The sequence below is a fragment of the Lepisosteus platostomus genome, chromosome 9, assembly GCF_059453375.1.
Source record: "Lepisosteus platostomus isolate fLepPlt1 chromosome 9, fLepPlt1.hap1, whole genome shotgun sequence".
NCBI lineage: Eukaryota > Metazoa > Chordata > Actinopteri > Semionotiformes > Lepisosteidae > Lepisosteus > Lepisosteus platostomus.
This window is the reverse complement of record NC_142619.1, coordinates 16,572,389-16,587,292: the sequence shown is the minus strand read 5'-3', so window position 1 is coordinate 16,587,292 and position 14,904 is coordinate 16,572,389. Positions and strand designations below refer to the sequence as shown.

At 35.2% G+C, this 14,904-nt stretch overlaps 1 protein-coding gene across 1 annotated transcript in view; it reads left to right on the top strand.

The window, feature by feature from the left end:
- Positions 1 to 14,904, top strand: part of washc1 (WASH complex subunit 1) — a 70,293-nt gene that overhangs the window by 21,786 nt on the left and 33,603 nt on the right. Inside the window, exon 2 of the mRNA XM_088646981.1 lies at positions 7,661 to 7,801. Coding sequence (XP_088503107.1) covers positions 7,661 to 7,801 — 141 coding nt within the window. The remainder of the gene's footprint in view (positions 1 to 7,660; positions 7,802 to 14,904) is intronic.

Below are 14,904 nucleotides of genomic sequence, written 5' to 3'. Positions count from 1 at the left end.
TATCTGAGGGAGTCTGCTTTGTGTGTGGGCAATGCAGGCTTAGAGAAGATACAAACTGACCCAGCCTGTGTGCCATATACAATACCAGTCAAAAGTTTGAGTACACCTCCTCGAAACCAGGTTTTTCACGATTATCTGTGCTTTAAACTGTATAAACTTGTCTGCATTGAACTGCATTGAAAATGTTAATTTTTCATTTTCAATAAAATGAACACCCAAAGCAAGCGGATTTCAGTCTGAAGCCCAAGTTAGTTAATAGTCAGAAATGTGTATCACATTGTGTTATTTTAGTGTTAGAACGCTAAAAGAAGTTTAAAATAGACTTTTCACAGTTAACTAGCATGTTACCTCATTTACCTTTTGTCACCAATTATTGGTAAACAGGTGAGGGTCCATGACTACTGTAAATATAGGGAGCTTGGGCAAAAGCTTGTAATTCCTGAATGAACATGGCAAAATTTGCTCAGTCAAGCAAGGAAAAAAAAAGTCTATAATTTAAAAAAAATGAAGGTCAATCTTTAAGACAAATATTAAGTGTTTATAGACATGTTTATACAGTTTAAACCACAGATAATCATGAAAAACCTGGTTTCAAGCAGGTGTACTGGTACTCCTGGTACTGGAGACTGGTACTGTATGTGATGCCCCTGGTATAACTGAGGAGAAATGGTTAATTGTTACACATTAAGATGATCTGCAGACAATGACATTTCCAGCGTTCACCATCACCTTTCTGTGGCTGTCAATCATGATAGCTTGCAGGAACTCCCTAATATAACGTTTTTACAGAGCTGCAGTGTGTCAGTGTACATAATGACATTCAGTGGAATTCGTGCTGGAAAAATATTTTTAACATCCCAAAAACATTCCCTAAGTATTTATTTTTAATTGAGATTGAATGCCAAAAGTGGGAGCCGGAATTATAAATTAACTTGTTTTAAGAATCTTTTTAATACCTCTCATATATATTTTTAAAAATGTTGGTACATACCTGACAGTAATCAACTGCAAAGCAGTATTTTTGATTCTGCACCTACAGTATTATGCCTAGTTGCCGTATTTTAATTTATACATGATGAATCATTCGTCATTGTGGATTGCTTGGATTTCTTCTGATGTATATTGTAATCTCTTGTCTTTGCCCTGCAGCCTGTGTGCATGATGTAATTAACAGGATTCTTTTCTCATCTCGGAGCTACCAGATTGATTTAGTATGTTGCCAAAGATGTACTGTAGCTGATAGGTTTGGTTCCCTACAGCCAGTGATGGATGTTTCAGAGTGACATTATCTGTTGTACACTTCATCAGGTGTTAATAATTTAAACAGAGATTTGATTGTTTTACAGATAGCTGTTTGACTCATTTGGAGAAAAAAATTGAAAACCTTACTGGGAGATAAAATCTTTATAGATGTTAAAGTTAAATTTGTGTTGGTAATGTTTAAATTTGCCACAATGATTGTGGTTTTCATAAACTGTCAATGTGATGTTTAATTGCATTATCTTCAATTATCTTAACCTGCAAAGTGCTGAAGGGTTTATATCCATCCACCCCACGTATTTTATTGTAGAACTGCCAGTTGCCTTCTTTCCAAACATATACAGTACTATACCATGAAGCTGTCAGATGTTTTTTTTAAATGCCTGTACGACAGTACCTACTGTACAGCAGGACTTGCTATGGAGTATGGAGCTCAACCTGCTTTTAAAAATTAACAGTTGATTGGTGAGATAATTGAAAGCTGCCTTTCTTCTCTATGAATAAACATATTTATATTACTAATGAAAGGGAACTAACACAAGTGATTAAAAATAGTTAATAATCATTATTTTCGGTATTGTTCGTGCAAGCACATCGGTATTTTTGCTTAGCAATTAATCAAGTCAAAATATTTTTTTTTACTTAGGCACCATTCTCAAATGCAGTTATATTTTATAAAGTGTTGGGGAATTTACGAGAAACTAAAAAATTGTGGTGTTTTTGTAGTTAAAAAATACAATTATAACAGCCCACCATTGAAAGCAACTAGTCAATTAAATAAAATGTAATTACAAAACTCCTGTTTGACTTCATCCATGTCCATCATGCATTACGCTTGTAATTGGGTCTTTGTACGCCTCACTACTGTATTCCATTAAATCAGCATTGTTACTTCTGGCTGATGGCCATTTGCTTCACTACATTTTGTATTTGAGTTTGATTGATGAAACATTTTAATTTTCCAGTGGTCTTTTTATTTTTACTGCATTTAGAATTTACCATGGATCAGCTGGACCTGTTTCCAAACCACAGTATTCAGACTCAATTTAATTATCTTCAGTTGATTGGTTTGGGTATGGATTAATAATAATGTGTTTCAGTAAAATGACTGGTACTGACCCTTTCTTGTTTGTTGGTGTGTTTCCCTGACGTGAGGGACTTCTTCAGTCTGAACCACGGTATTCTGAAGTATCAAGGTTTCACTTGAAAAATTGCGATTTTGCCCCTCAAAGTACATAAAGGAATGAAAATGGACTGTGTTGTTATGTACATAGAGGTGAGCTGCAGCTCGTGAAGAGGGGTGTGGTAGTGAAGTGGTATATTAAAGGGATTTCTGAGTATTTGGTACCTTCAACTCACTTAAGATTTCATTTAACGCAGTTCATTAACAGATGCCTGTTAAGATGCTAATTGAAAAATGTGGATTTCTGCTTTTCGTTAGTGTCATTTTGTATCCACAGTTTTTGTTGCCAACCTGTCATTGGCAACAGGAGAAAAAGAGCAACTGCTAAACATGCAGAGAAAATACAAAGAAGTAATCACATATTTTCAAGTATTCATCAAATAGAATACTGTAGTTTAAATATTTGAATCAAATTTTTTGTAACTATTTTGCCTGTCCACATCAGTGTATATAAGAAATTATTTGCTAGTAATAAGACCACTTTCCATGCTGAATGAAAGTTCTATATTAGAAAATTGGTTTTTCTGTCTTAAGTGAATGGTTTCACAAGGAAGAAGTGAACGTTTTATTTATTTTTAATTATCAGGAGTATCATTGATTTATGGCAGTTGAAATAACTCACAAATTGAGAATCCTTCGAGTAGCATCCACGTCATTCCACAGCCCATCACTGAAAAGTATGAAATGAATATGCTAAAAGTAAAACGAAAATGTATCAGTTGAAATATAAACTAATCTTAAAACATGTCATAACTGAAACGAAATGCAATTCTGAAACAAAACACTGATAACATTATTATATTAATAGGTTTGGTACTTCTAGTCTCTGTTCTATATTCTTTTATTTTGTTATTTTTTTTAGAAGCCCTTTAATAACATAGATGTTTTGTACACTGTTGTTTTTCTCTTAGGTGGACATGTACTGCCTCACACATGTCTTGTGTTACTTGCAGTTTATTACCAGGCAGGCCTATTGGGATGTTAAAAGCTACATGTAGAGATCAAATTTGGCAAGGTTAGCCAAGTGAAGGAAGAAGGTATTTCAGACCACAAAGACATTAGATCTATGTGAGCAGAAGGTCATTACAAGACACAGTCATAATCCATACTGGCCTTAAAACACCAATAGAGCCACTTGCTTCTTGCAATAATTGGGCTACAACAGACCTTGTGCACATCATAGAATTAAGCCTGGGAGTTCTTTCGAAGCTCTTCAGTTTTCACATACCGTAGGTACATCCTTTTGAATTAATACTAAACATTCAAATGCATGTCTTCATGTTTGTATGTATTCAACTTCATGTAAACACTGATGCACCTGTTTGACTCTAGTATTGAGTATAAGTTTGAAAAAAACAAAAATGGAGCGAGAGCACTGTTAAGAACACAACACTGCCTGATGAAAAACAAAACTGTCTCATTTGAAGGTTATAGCATTGAGGTGTGTGAAAGCTTGAATAGTTTAGTTGTTTTGAACCCACAGCTCTGGCTTTCATGTCAATAGCAATTACAGTCCACTGCTCACTGGAATTAATAAGATGTCTTTGCACCTTGCAGATTAACTCTTTCAAGGCAACTACTTTAGGTGGGTATTTCTTGAGTTAAAATGCAAAGAGAAACTATGATTGGAAACAGTTACATTTTTTTAATTTAGTTTATTCTCAGTGTTGCAGAAAGTTTACAAGTAATCATTTGCAGTTACAAGTTACATGTGGAAGGGATTCTTTTTTATTTGAACCAGAGTTGTTGCTAGATATTATTAAAACCATCATCAGTTACAGTGATCTATGTAACTATGATCTATGTAAGCATATAGTTATTATGTAAAGCAGTACATTACTTTATAAAACACATTTTCTCATTTATTTCCCTGATGTTGTCGGGGAAGTATATGTAATGTCTGATACTTACAATAGCTTTGTTTTGACTTTATAATTGCAGCCTACTAAGCTGTATATAGAAAGCATTAGTATTTCACTGTATAACCTGAGATTTGGGACATAAAGTTCAGAGTATCTTTCTTATATCTTGCCTGTATCTTTCCACTGTCTGGATACAATTAATCTGGAGAAGCATTGTTTTTTAAGGATGACAAGAGATTGGAATTCAATGTGTGGAGCTGCACAGTTTTACAGTTTGTCAAGATGCATTTGTTCAATAAACATGGCGCCTTTTTAAAATACAGAAGTATATAAGTGTTTCTTATAGAGGGAACAAGGACAAATTGTATTAAACTGTGTTGGAAGGTCTTATTATATTTGTTCTAAAGAAATTTCATCTTCAGCTCTTGTGGCGTGAAGAGAATTTTTTAAAGGCAATGGCTTGTTGTGGATGTTGTTAGCTGTGAGTTATCCCATAGCTTCACTGTAGCTCATTTGGATTTTATACTAGGCTGTTTTTTACTTGTCACCTGGGATTGTGTCTTGATGCAGTCTTTGAGTGTACATGTGTGGATCTGTTCATATCTTGAAATTCTTTTGATATTTCTTTTTACAAAAGACAGAGATGCAATTTGTGTCTTGCACTACAGAAGGTTTATGTTTACAGAATGAAATAACATTTTCAAATTGGATTTTTTACTAAAATTGATCTTATTTAGTAAATTTAGTATACATATCTTGTATATTTGTGACATGTACAGAAAGTACATGTCACAAGGTGCTAGAAAGTTTGTAAACCCTAGAATTTTCTGAATTTCTGCATAAATGTGACCTAAAATGTGATCAGATCTTCATTTAAGTCATAAAAATAGATAAAGAGAACCCAATAAAACAAATAACACACAAAAGGATATACTTTTACATTAATTTATTGATCAGAATGATCCAACATTAAATGTCTTTGTCAGAAAAAGTATGTGAACCTATACTTTCAGTAACTTGTGTGACCCCCTTGAGCAGCAATGACTTCAACCAAACATTTACAGTAACTGTTGATCAGTCCCGCACATCGGCTTGGAGGACTTTTGGCCCATTCCTCCTTACAGAACTGCTTCAACTCGGTGATGCTGGTGGGCTTTCTTGCATGAACTCCCTGCTTCAGGTCCTGCCACAACATTTCTATAGGATTAAGGTCTGGACTTTGACTCGGCCATTCCAAAACGCGAAATTTCTTCTGCTTCAACCATTCTTTGGTAGACTGACTTGTGTGTTTAGGGTCGTTGTCTTGCTGTTGACCCACCTTCTGTTGAGCTTCAGTTCACAGATGGATACCCCGAAATTCTCCTGTAGAATTATCTGGTACAATCCAGAATTCATAGTTCCGTCAATGATGGCAGCAAAACAGCCCCAAACCTAGACACTGCCACCACCGTGTTTCACGGTTGGGATGGGGTTCTTATGTTGAAATGCAGTGTTTGGTTTTTGCCAAACATAACTCTTATCATTTAAGCCAAAAAGTTCAATTTTTGACTCATCCATCCACAGAACATTCTTCCAGTAGTCTTCTGGCTCATCCAGGTGGTCTTTAGCAAATTTTAAACGGGCATCAATGTTTTTCTTGGAGAGCAGTGGCTTTCTCCTTGCTATCCTCCCATGCACACTATTCTTGTTCAGTGTTTGCCTGATTGTGGATTCATGAACACTGACATTAGCCAGTGTAAGAGAGGCCTGCAGAGTATACCCTGAGGTTCTCTGTGATCTGCCAGAATATTATATGCCTTGCTCTTGGAATGATTTTTGTTGTATAACCACTCCTGGGGAGAGTAACAGTGGTGCTGAATTTTCTCCATTTGTACACTCTCTGCCTGACAGTGGATTGGTGAAGCCCAAAGTCTTTAGAAATCATTTTGTAATCTTTTCCAACCTGATAAGCAAAGCACCGACAACTCTTTTTCTGAGATCCTCAGAAATCTCCTTTGATCGAGGCATGGCATGCATTCACAAACCTGTGTGGTGAAGACCAGACTTTGGTAGTGAAGACTCAGGTTTATGTTTTTAAAAAGGGCAGGACCACCCAAACTCACACCTGATTGTCATCTCATTGATTGACACTCCTGACTCTAATTATCCCTTTAACTGAACTGATAATCCTAGAGGTTCACATACTTTTTCTGACAAAGATATTTAATGTTGGATCATTTTGATCAATAAATGAATGAAAAAGTACACCATTTTGTGTTTTATTTGTTTTATTGGGTTCTCTTTATCCATTTTTATGACTTAGATGAAGATCTGATCACATTTTAGGTCAAATTTATGCAGAAATTCTGAAAATTCTAAAGGCATCACAAACTTTCTAGCACCACGGTAGCTTATATAAACAAGTCAGTAAAATTAACTACTATAAAATTATAAGGCGTAATTTGCATAGATATTTTTTTCCAATTTGTAGTTTCTTCTCATGTAGAAAATGGAAGTAAATGGTTTGTGAAATAGGTGAATTAGACAATGTGGAAATTAGGCTAATAAACCACTTAATGTTCACCATATAAATTTAATTTTACTGAATTATCTCCTTAAACTGCAGTGATGTAAGCATAATATTGATACTTGTGCTCAGTCATTAAAGGGTTAGTTCACTAAGCAGGAATCACAGTAATATTTTACTTTAAAAGGTTTGTAAGCACTGAAATTGCTTCTGTCCCTGGTACATTAGTGTCTTTGCTTATTTGTGATGCCTTGTCTGTGGAACAGAAGGTATCTAGCAATGTCACAGCCATCAGTATTTAAAAGAAAGTTCTGTTTTTTATGGCTTCAAAAATGATGATGTAGTAGAGTGTATGACGCACTGTCTTTGACTAGTTCTAGTTGAGCATTGAATCAGCTGTCGGTATTGTGCAAAAGCAACAAATAGAGTATTTGGTGTCTTTTAGATTTGATGACTCAGTCTCTGCAGATGGAGAACAGTATTCTCAGCCTGTGTCCTTGGTCACTTTATTACTTTAATTAACTTGATGTGCCTATAATTGCATTCTTATATCACAAGATGCTGTAATGTTACTTGAGGGAAAACCTTTTGTTAAAAAAAAATGTAAAAGTTGCTGACTTGAGAGCTCATACTACTTAGTGTATAATCCTCAATATGTGTTTTATTTTCAATTGATTTTATATGTTCTTTTGTGTGAAAGTGCTGCAGTACAGTCTACTGTTTTGGACTGTGTTTTTCAGATTTTTTTTCTATACAGTCCAGTAAAACGTTAATGTATGTACTGCCAGCATCAAGCTGCTGGTCTTCTTATGAGTCTCACTGATGTTTCATCTGCCATTTACCCTCCAGGATGACCCAGAAACACTTCCTGGAAGGGCAGGTGTACTCCGTGCCCTTGATCCAGCCAGACCTGCGACGGGAGGAGGCCATTCACCAGATTGCTGATGCCCTTCTGTACCTGGAGAAAATCTCCAATGACATCTTCAGCAGGTACCATTTCCACCTGGCATTGTGCTGCCTGCTTTCAGAGCATTGTTGTTCAGTCTTTCTCCAGCATGTATTTCCCTGCAAAGGTCTGTAGCAGACATTTGTACAAGTATATCATGTCTGCTGTTCATTCTTCATAATGTAAGCTGATGTTATGCAGAAATTTTGTTTTCATGAAGATGTATTTTTATTTCCTGTACAAAAGTGGACAACAGAATAGAGGGTATAACAATTTGTTTTATTAAACACTAATTGTAACTTATTAAAACTTATTCTCTTATTATTTAACTGATTGTATTCAGGTTCATACTGTAGGTCTCCAGAGTCTATCTCCAGTTTCTGTACTCTCATGTAATGACTTAATAAATCTGGACCAGAGGGAAGAGAGCCTCTAGCTGTACCACAGATAATACTGGTTGCCCATGAATGCTTCAGGGTTACCATACCAGTATTTATTGGCTAGGCCTAACCCCCTTAGTTTCTGACATTTGCTAGAAGGTGATAAAGCTGCAAATACAATGGAAGGAACCCAACACATACCATGTATTTTAGGTTATATCACAGCTACTTCTTTCATGGGCTTCTCACTAAAGAACATTGCTGCAGTCTGTATAGTTCTGAGAATATTGTGTGTGTAATAAAAGTCTTGGTAAAGGTGCTTGATATAAAAAAAATGTAAAATTAACTCAAGGCAATGCTTGACTTCACAAAATCGATCAACAGAAGACTCCACTGAGAAGAAGGAAGTCAAACTTGCAAAGGTTGTAAAAAACCTTTACTTTTTAGGTATTCATCAAAGACTGATACTCAGAAAAAGTGCATCTTAACTGTCTTCAGTGATGTGAATGAAACATTACTAGAATGTGCCCTTTTTTTTGCAGAGAATGAGTCTGTCTCCTACAGACTTTTTTTTTCGCTGGGTCCTACACACCAAATTTTGTTGAATGTGTTTTCTTGAGTGTACCTCAACAAAACCTTAGGGACCTTAGGGACTTTGATTTACCAAATTAATGATGATAATAGTATATGCAATTTGTAGCCTTTTCTGTAAAAATCAAAATTAATTTAGTCATTCTTATATGAAAGTATGAATTATGGCAGAGTTCATGTCTTCATTCATAATAGCAATCTTGTGAAACAGTACTAATATTTTGTTCCCTGTAATTTACGTTATTGTAAAAGATTATTAAAAAATAGTGTTCTAATTGTATTACAGTAATGTAATGACAATTTATTGTACATGGGACAAAGCATGCTGCAATTCACACTGCCAGGTTTTCTTTTATCTTTTCTTTTTCAGTTTATTTATGCATTGTAGTTATTAAAACTTTTTTGAGTAACTGCTGCTTTTGAAAAGATAGGAATATTGTTTACCATTGGCTCAGAATTGATGTGCACTCAAATGTACCATGCATTCAGGATACTATATGTATTTTATCTATAAGACCTTTATAACTTTGAATTGTAGCACTGTAGCTTTACTCTCTTTGTTTTGGGAAATGTGGGGCAAAATCACCAGAAACTTAAGTTTGATGTTTCTTGTGTAAATGCATTAATGAATTACAGAGATGTTATATAAATCGATTAAAGGTCACTCCAAAATTATTTCTCATCCAAAGAACCATGAGAAGAGTACTGCCAACTTTAGGCAGTACTGAAGAATATGTTAATCTTTCATCACAGATGTTGATTATTTTTTAATAATGTCCATTTTATCTATGTAAGCAGCAAAACCTCCTAAGAGAGTTGTCTTTGGTTTGTTTCCAGTTACCTTTTTTGTTGATGCATGTTTTTAGACTTCCCAATTATTTTTTCACTTGTCCATCGACGGTAAAGTACACTTGCCGCTGTACTACAGTACTTATATGACTGAGGCAAAACCTGCAGTGCACACAGCTCTTCTTCAAAATGTGGTTACCATGAAGATGATTTAATTTCTGGCTGCAGGATGGAACAGGACAAATTGGAGCTGTGCTGTCAGCCAGAGAACAGACAAAGTACAGCGTGAAAACTTAACAGCACCTGTGGCACCTGGAAAACCAATGAAGTTATGGGAGCATAACTGTGAGTCCTATTGCTGGGGTTTTGTTTACCCCTCAAAATGTCGTGGACTTTGTGCCACATTTGCAGAGCATCAGACTCACCTAAAAGATCCCAAACCACCTCCATAAATATATATATATACAGTATATATTTAAAGCTACGTGACTGAATTAAGTAGAAACACTTTTCTGTGTAAGAGTAATGCAAAAAAAAAATACAGATCAAAAGGGTCATTTGGCCCAGGTTTTTGCTGTTGCTTGTTTGGATCCTATGTTAAGAATCCAGGAATTACATAAAACTCTGCCTTATAAAAGAGTTTATACAGCGTAGCTAATAGGTTTTCTCCAGACTCTCACAACTTTGCATATTAAAAGATACGAATGAAACCTGCAAATATGTAATGTTCATATAATTCCACTTTTTTCTTGAGTCGAGGCACATAGTGCTGATAAATCTGTCACACAGTTTTTAAGAGTTGAAAGCGCATCTTTAGTTATATTATATAGTTTATATTTCTTTAGTTATATTTTTAGTTATATATTTTTTACTTTCTCATTGCCCTTTGTTGCCTTGTTCAACTCTAAACATTGGTTTTGGAAGATTTACAACTGCTAAATTATACAGATAAGTTTGTTTAAAGTAGAAATTTTAAATGTAACACAATTAAGTTATTTCTGCTAGGCCACTTGCCAGGTCTGCACGGGCATGAAATTGAAGCCCGAACCCAGCCTGTACCCGAAACCTTGAGACCCGACCCGACCGAGCCCGAATGGTACTGCCAAATTTGAAACTCGAACCCGACCCGAACCTGAAATCGGTCGCTCTCTTTTCCTCTCAGACCGAGTAGACACACATGCACACACGGCGGCTGATTCTCAGAGAAGCGGTTTTACAATACGAGCTAGCGAGCACGTGCACAAAATGAGTTCAGAATTTCTTCAAATAAAAATAAATTTAAAACATAAAATTGTAATAATTCATTTTTTTACTTATTAGAAAACAAACCTGGACTGAAACCTGGTACTTTGTCGGGCCCCATCTGGCTTGGGTCGGGTAGCAGACCTTTACTTGCCTCACACAAAGTAGGCCAGAACTGAAATGGCATGGAAAATATACAAATACGATGCTTACATTAAATCACAATTGAATCTTTCAAGACGAGCTCTCCAAATAGAAAATTGAATACATGTGATCTGTGCCATTTGAACTGGTCAGATTTGAAATTACTTCAGTGCTTCGAAAGATCATGAGACACTGACACTGCTGAACACCAGGGGTCAGTCTGACAAAAAATTTTAAAAAGTTTATCACGAACAGTCTAGTTTCCTAAGCTGATAAACTGATTTTCTACCTATTTAACATAATTGTTTCACTGACCAAGATCACGGGGGAAAAAGGCAGTCAGTTCATTCATTGGAAGGTGATTTCAAATTTATTTTGTTGTTTTAAACCTGAAAACACTCAGTGTAATATTTTACAAACAAAAATTGAAAATGAAATGGAAAAGTCTGTTGTCACTGTTTTTTTAATGAAATCTAAGTTAAAGTAGTCATTGATTGTTGCAGCCTCAGCACTCATTAGACCAAGTAGCTTTCTGATAATGGATGGATGGATTCATGTTTATCAGGAAAATGATGGCTGCATTGAAATGCCACACAATGTGAAAATCCTAGCAACACTAGTGAATTATCTCAATCTAAGTGTTGGATATTTGTTTTATATAATTCTTATTGTTTTAATGTAGAACCGTATTTCAAACTGTGTAGTTTATTTTTAAGAAATATGACTTATGTTAATGGGAGTTTTGCATCTTCAGTGTACCTGTATTTTTTGTTTGTATTTAAAAGTTTGTATTTTATCTTCATGAAGTTATTCAGTAATGGAATGTGAATATGTTAATTTTTACATATTTCCGCTGTTTGCAAGAAATGAAATAAGACTACTTAAAAATTAGTCTTGTGTAGTATGATGCAGCAAATATTTTTAGATATAATGGAAATGTTGGTTTTTGGTCATTCTTAATCCAGTTGGCAGTTTTTCATGATCTGTTTCTGTGTGTAATTTCTTGACACAGTGGTAAAATCATAATTTCCAAGAAGGTATAGCAGAGAAAGGCAAAAATGGTTGTGCTGAAGAAAAGTACAAAAATGGCTTTTTGGAACCACCTTGGGACAGTCAGGTATAATGATTGTGAAATGCTCTTGTGACTTGTGACACTGTCTCATCTGGTTAGGGAATGACCTTAGATGCCTGAAATGTCAGGTCCTCTTGAGGGTTAATCCCCAGGGATTCCTTTAAAAAATTCCTGTCACTTACTGAAGGCAGAATCGAGCCAATGACACGCCACTGTCACTGCTTCTACAATCACAGCTCTGTAATTGCATTTTCAATAGAAAAGAAAAGTAAATTAGAAAAACCTAGTGGAATTTCATCACCAGGAATGCTCTTTTATCCTTGGGCATTGCTAATATAAAATATAAGGAAGATAATGCAATGATTGATGATTTCACTAAAAATGTGCTTCCCTGAGGAGTACTGAGTGTATAGGGCTTGAGTAAACATTTAGTTTTTGACATGCTGCTGCAGTGACATGACATTGGCTTATTTCAAGGGAGAAAAAAACACTTCAAAGAACACTGAACTGTTAGTCTTTTTCTGACTCTGGAATTGTGAATTTATCAAAGACAGGATATATTTAAAAATAAAGATATTTTCCTATTCTACATATTTCATTTTTTTTATTTTGAAAGGATAACCAGTTAGACACAGAAAAGAATAAAATATATCTGAATATATTATCTGCTAAGTATTTTCAACATTATAAGCTTTAGGCTATCACATTCTAAAACAATACAAGCTATATTAATCCTGACCCAGCCAATTAATTAACATAACATTACTTACTTTATTAACCCTTTACAATTTCTTGCATTAGGAATTATCTTTTCGCATACCCCAGCTTGCTCTCCATGAGACACACAGACACACAGATAGGGAGAGAGCCTGGGGTCAGAGCGCATGGTCTGCCATTCTACAGCACCCCTGGAGCAGTTGGAGTTAAGGGCCTTCACAACAGTGAAGTGGGAATAACCAGCATGAACTTGAAAGATGCCTTTGAAAGATCCTGTTGATATTCAAATATTTATTTTTGAATTCATAATTATATTACCATACAACAATACTGTTAAAGTTGCGTTATAGTTGTTTTTTGTTAGAAACAATAGTGGAAAAAAGGTTTATTTTTTTTACAATAACAGCTAGCTGATTTAGGAAAACCAATTTATGAAAACAAAATAAAAGAAGTTTTAAAAATAATACAGCCATGATTGTTGTATTCTTAGAAGACACAACTTATAGAATATTGCGTTATAGAAACCAGTTGTTCAATGGAAATTAAGGAGCTAAGGATAGAGAGTTTAGATTCACAATAATGAAGGTTTTTTCTATAGTAAGTGATCATATTAGTTTGTATTACTTCTGCATAGTAGTGTTTTTGTGATAATTCTAAACAGAAAACAGTGAAAACTACATAAAGTAGAACATTTTTGTAAGAAATGTTATTAACAGTATACACTACTGTCATTTTGAATGTAACGTAAAGAACATAAAATACATCATGTTTATTATGGGAAAATTTGATGCTTTTTCTTTAGAAGAAAACTAAAGTGAAGAAAGAAATAACAAAGAATGGACCCTGCCAGACTGCTTCTCCAGTGACTGCTTTCACTGGGTTCAGTCTACACTGAAAAGAGTTTTGCTTCCGAAGAGAGGATAAATAGGGCAACTCACAGATACCACCTGTTAAAGCAATAACTCATGGAAACCAGCTAACATCCTCTCTCAGTGGCCTTATAAAATGTACTTGAAATAATACAAATTAACTTTAATGACCCCTGGTTTTGAGAGAGAGAGATTAACAAATTGCGTACTCCAGGACAAGAGCTCAGAGATGTCCAGCCATTACTAGAAAAAAAGGTGACTTTTTAACAAAGTTTTGATTCGTTTGTGATTTTAAAATACCTTTATAGCATTCTTGTTTCAAGTAAGATCTTTATGCGTGCTGTTAGGAGATAGTTGAAGTGTGTTTCCCGGAGAGACAGCTCAGTTGTCATGTTATGTAATGCATCTATTAATATTATTTAACTTGTCTTACTTGCCATTCCTCATGGAGAAAGAGAATGAAAGGCTGCTGGTTAAAAATTTGAGTGTGTGCCTCAAAACTTGTTTGTGATGAAAAATTAAATGAAAAACTGTTCCATGCGACAAAATGTGGTAATTTAAGAAGGACATATCTAGTCAAGCATCTGCTCAAATTTGGAACTTGCTGGGTCATAGGCATAGGTACCTGCCTTGCTCCGTGATAAAATCATATTCAAATGTCTCAATAGTCAGTTCTGCAAAGTGTATATGAAAAAACTAAGAGCAGTTCATTTTAGGAGACAGGGAAGTCCATTAAATGAATCTTATGCTGTAATAACAGCTACCTAAATAACAGATAAATTCCCTGCACAAATATATGTGTTGATATTAATCCTGTGTTTTAAAGGAGCTTTAAAGCGATTGAATTGGTTTCTATGGCAACAACTGGAAGAATCACAAGGATCTTTTCCAGCCAAACCAAGCTTTGGAAAATAAGAGTCCTCAGCATCATTGCATATGAAGAGAGCAAGTTGACACCTGACCTACATTACTGGTTGCAAATGTGTTGGTGTCTCATTTAGTCACACAGAACCCGATTAGGTTGCAGACCCCTGTTGACTGGAGAGAAATTTTTTTGCTTCACGCCTCTTCTTTGAATTCTTCATAATTATTTACTGGGTTACCTTTAGTGAGATTGACAATGAGTCAGTTTAAATATGAGAGCAGTCAACTAACAATTACAGTTTCAAAACATATGTTTTTTTTTAGTAGAGTGGCACAGTGGCAGTGTCCTTCGCATTGCGGCCTGTCAGCTCTCGATTCCTTGGTTTGATTCAAGACTGGTGGGCCTTCTGTGCGGGGTTTGCGTTCTCACCCTCTGTTCATGTGGGTTTGTCTGGGTACTTTAGTTTCCTCCAACCATC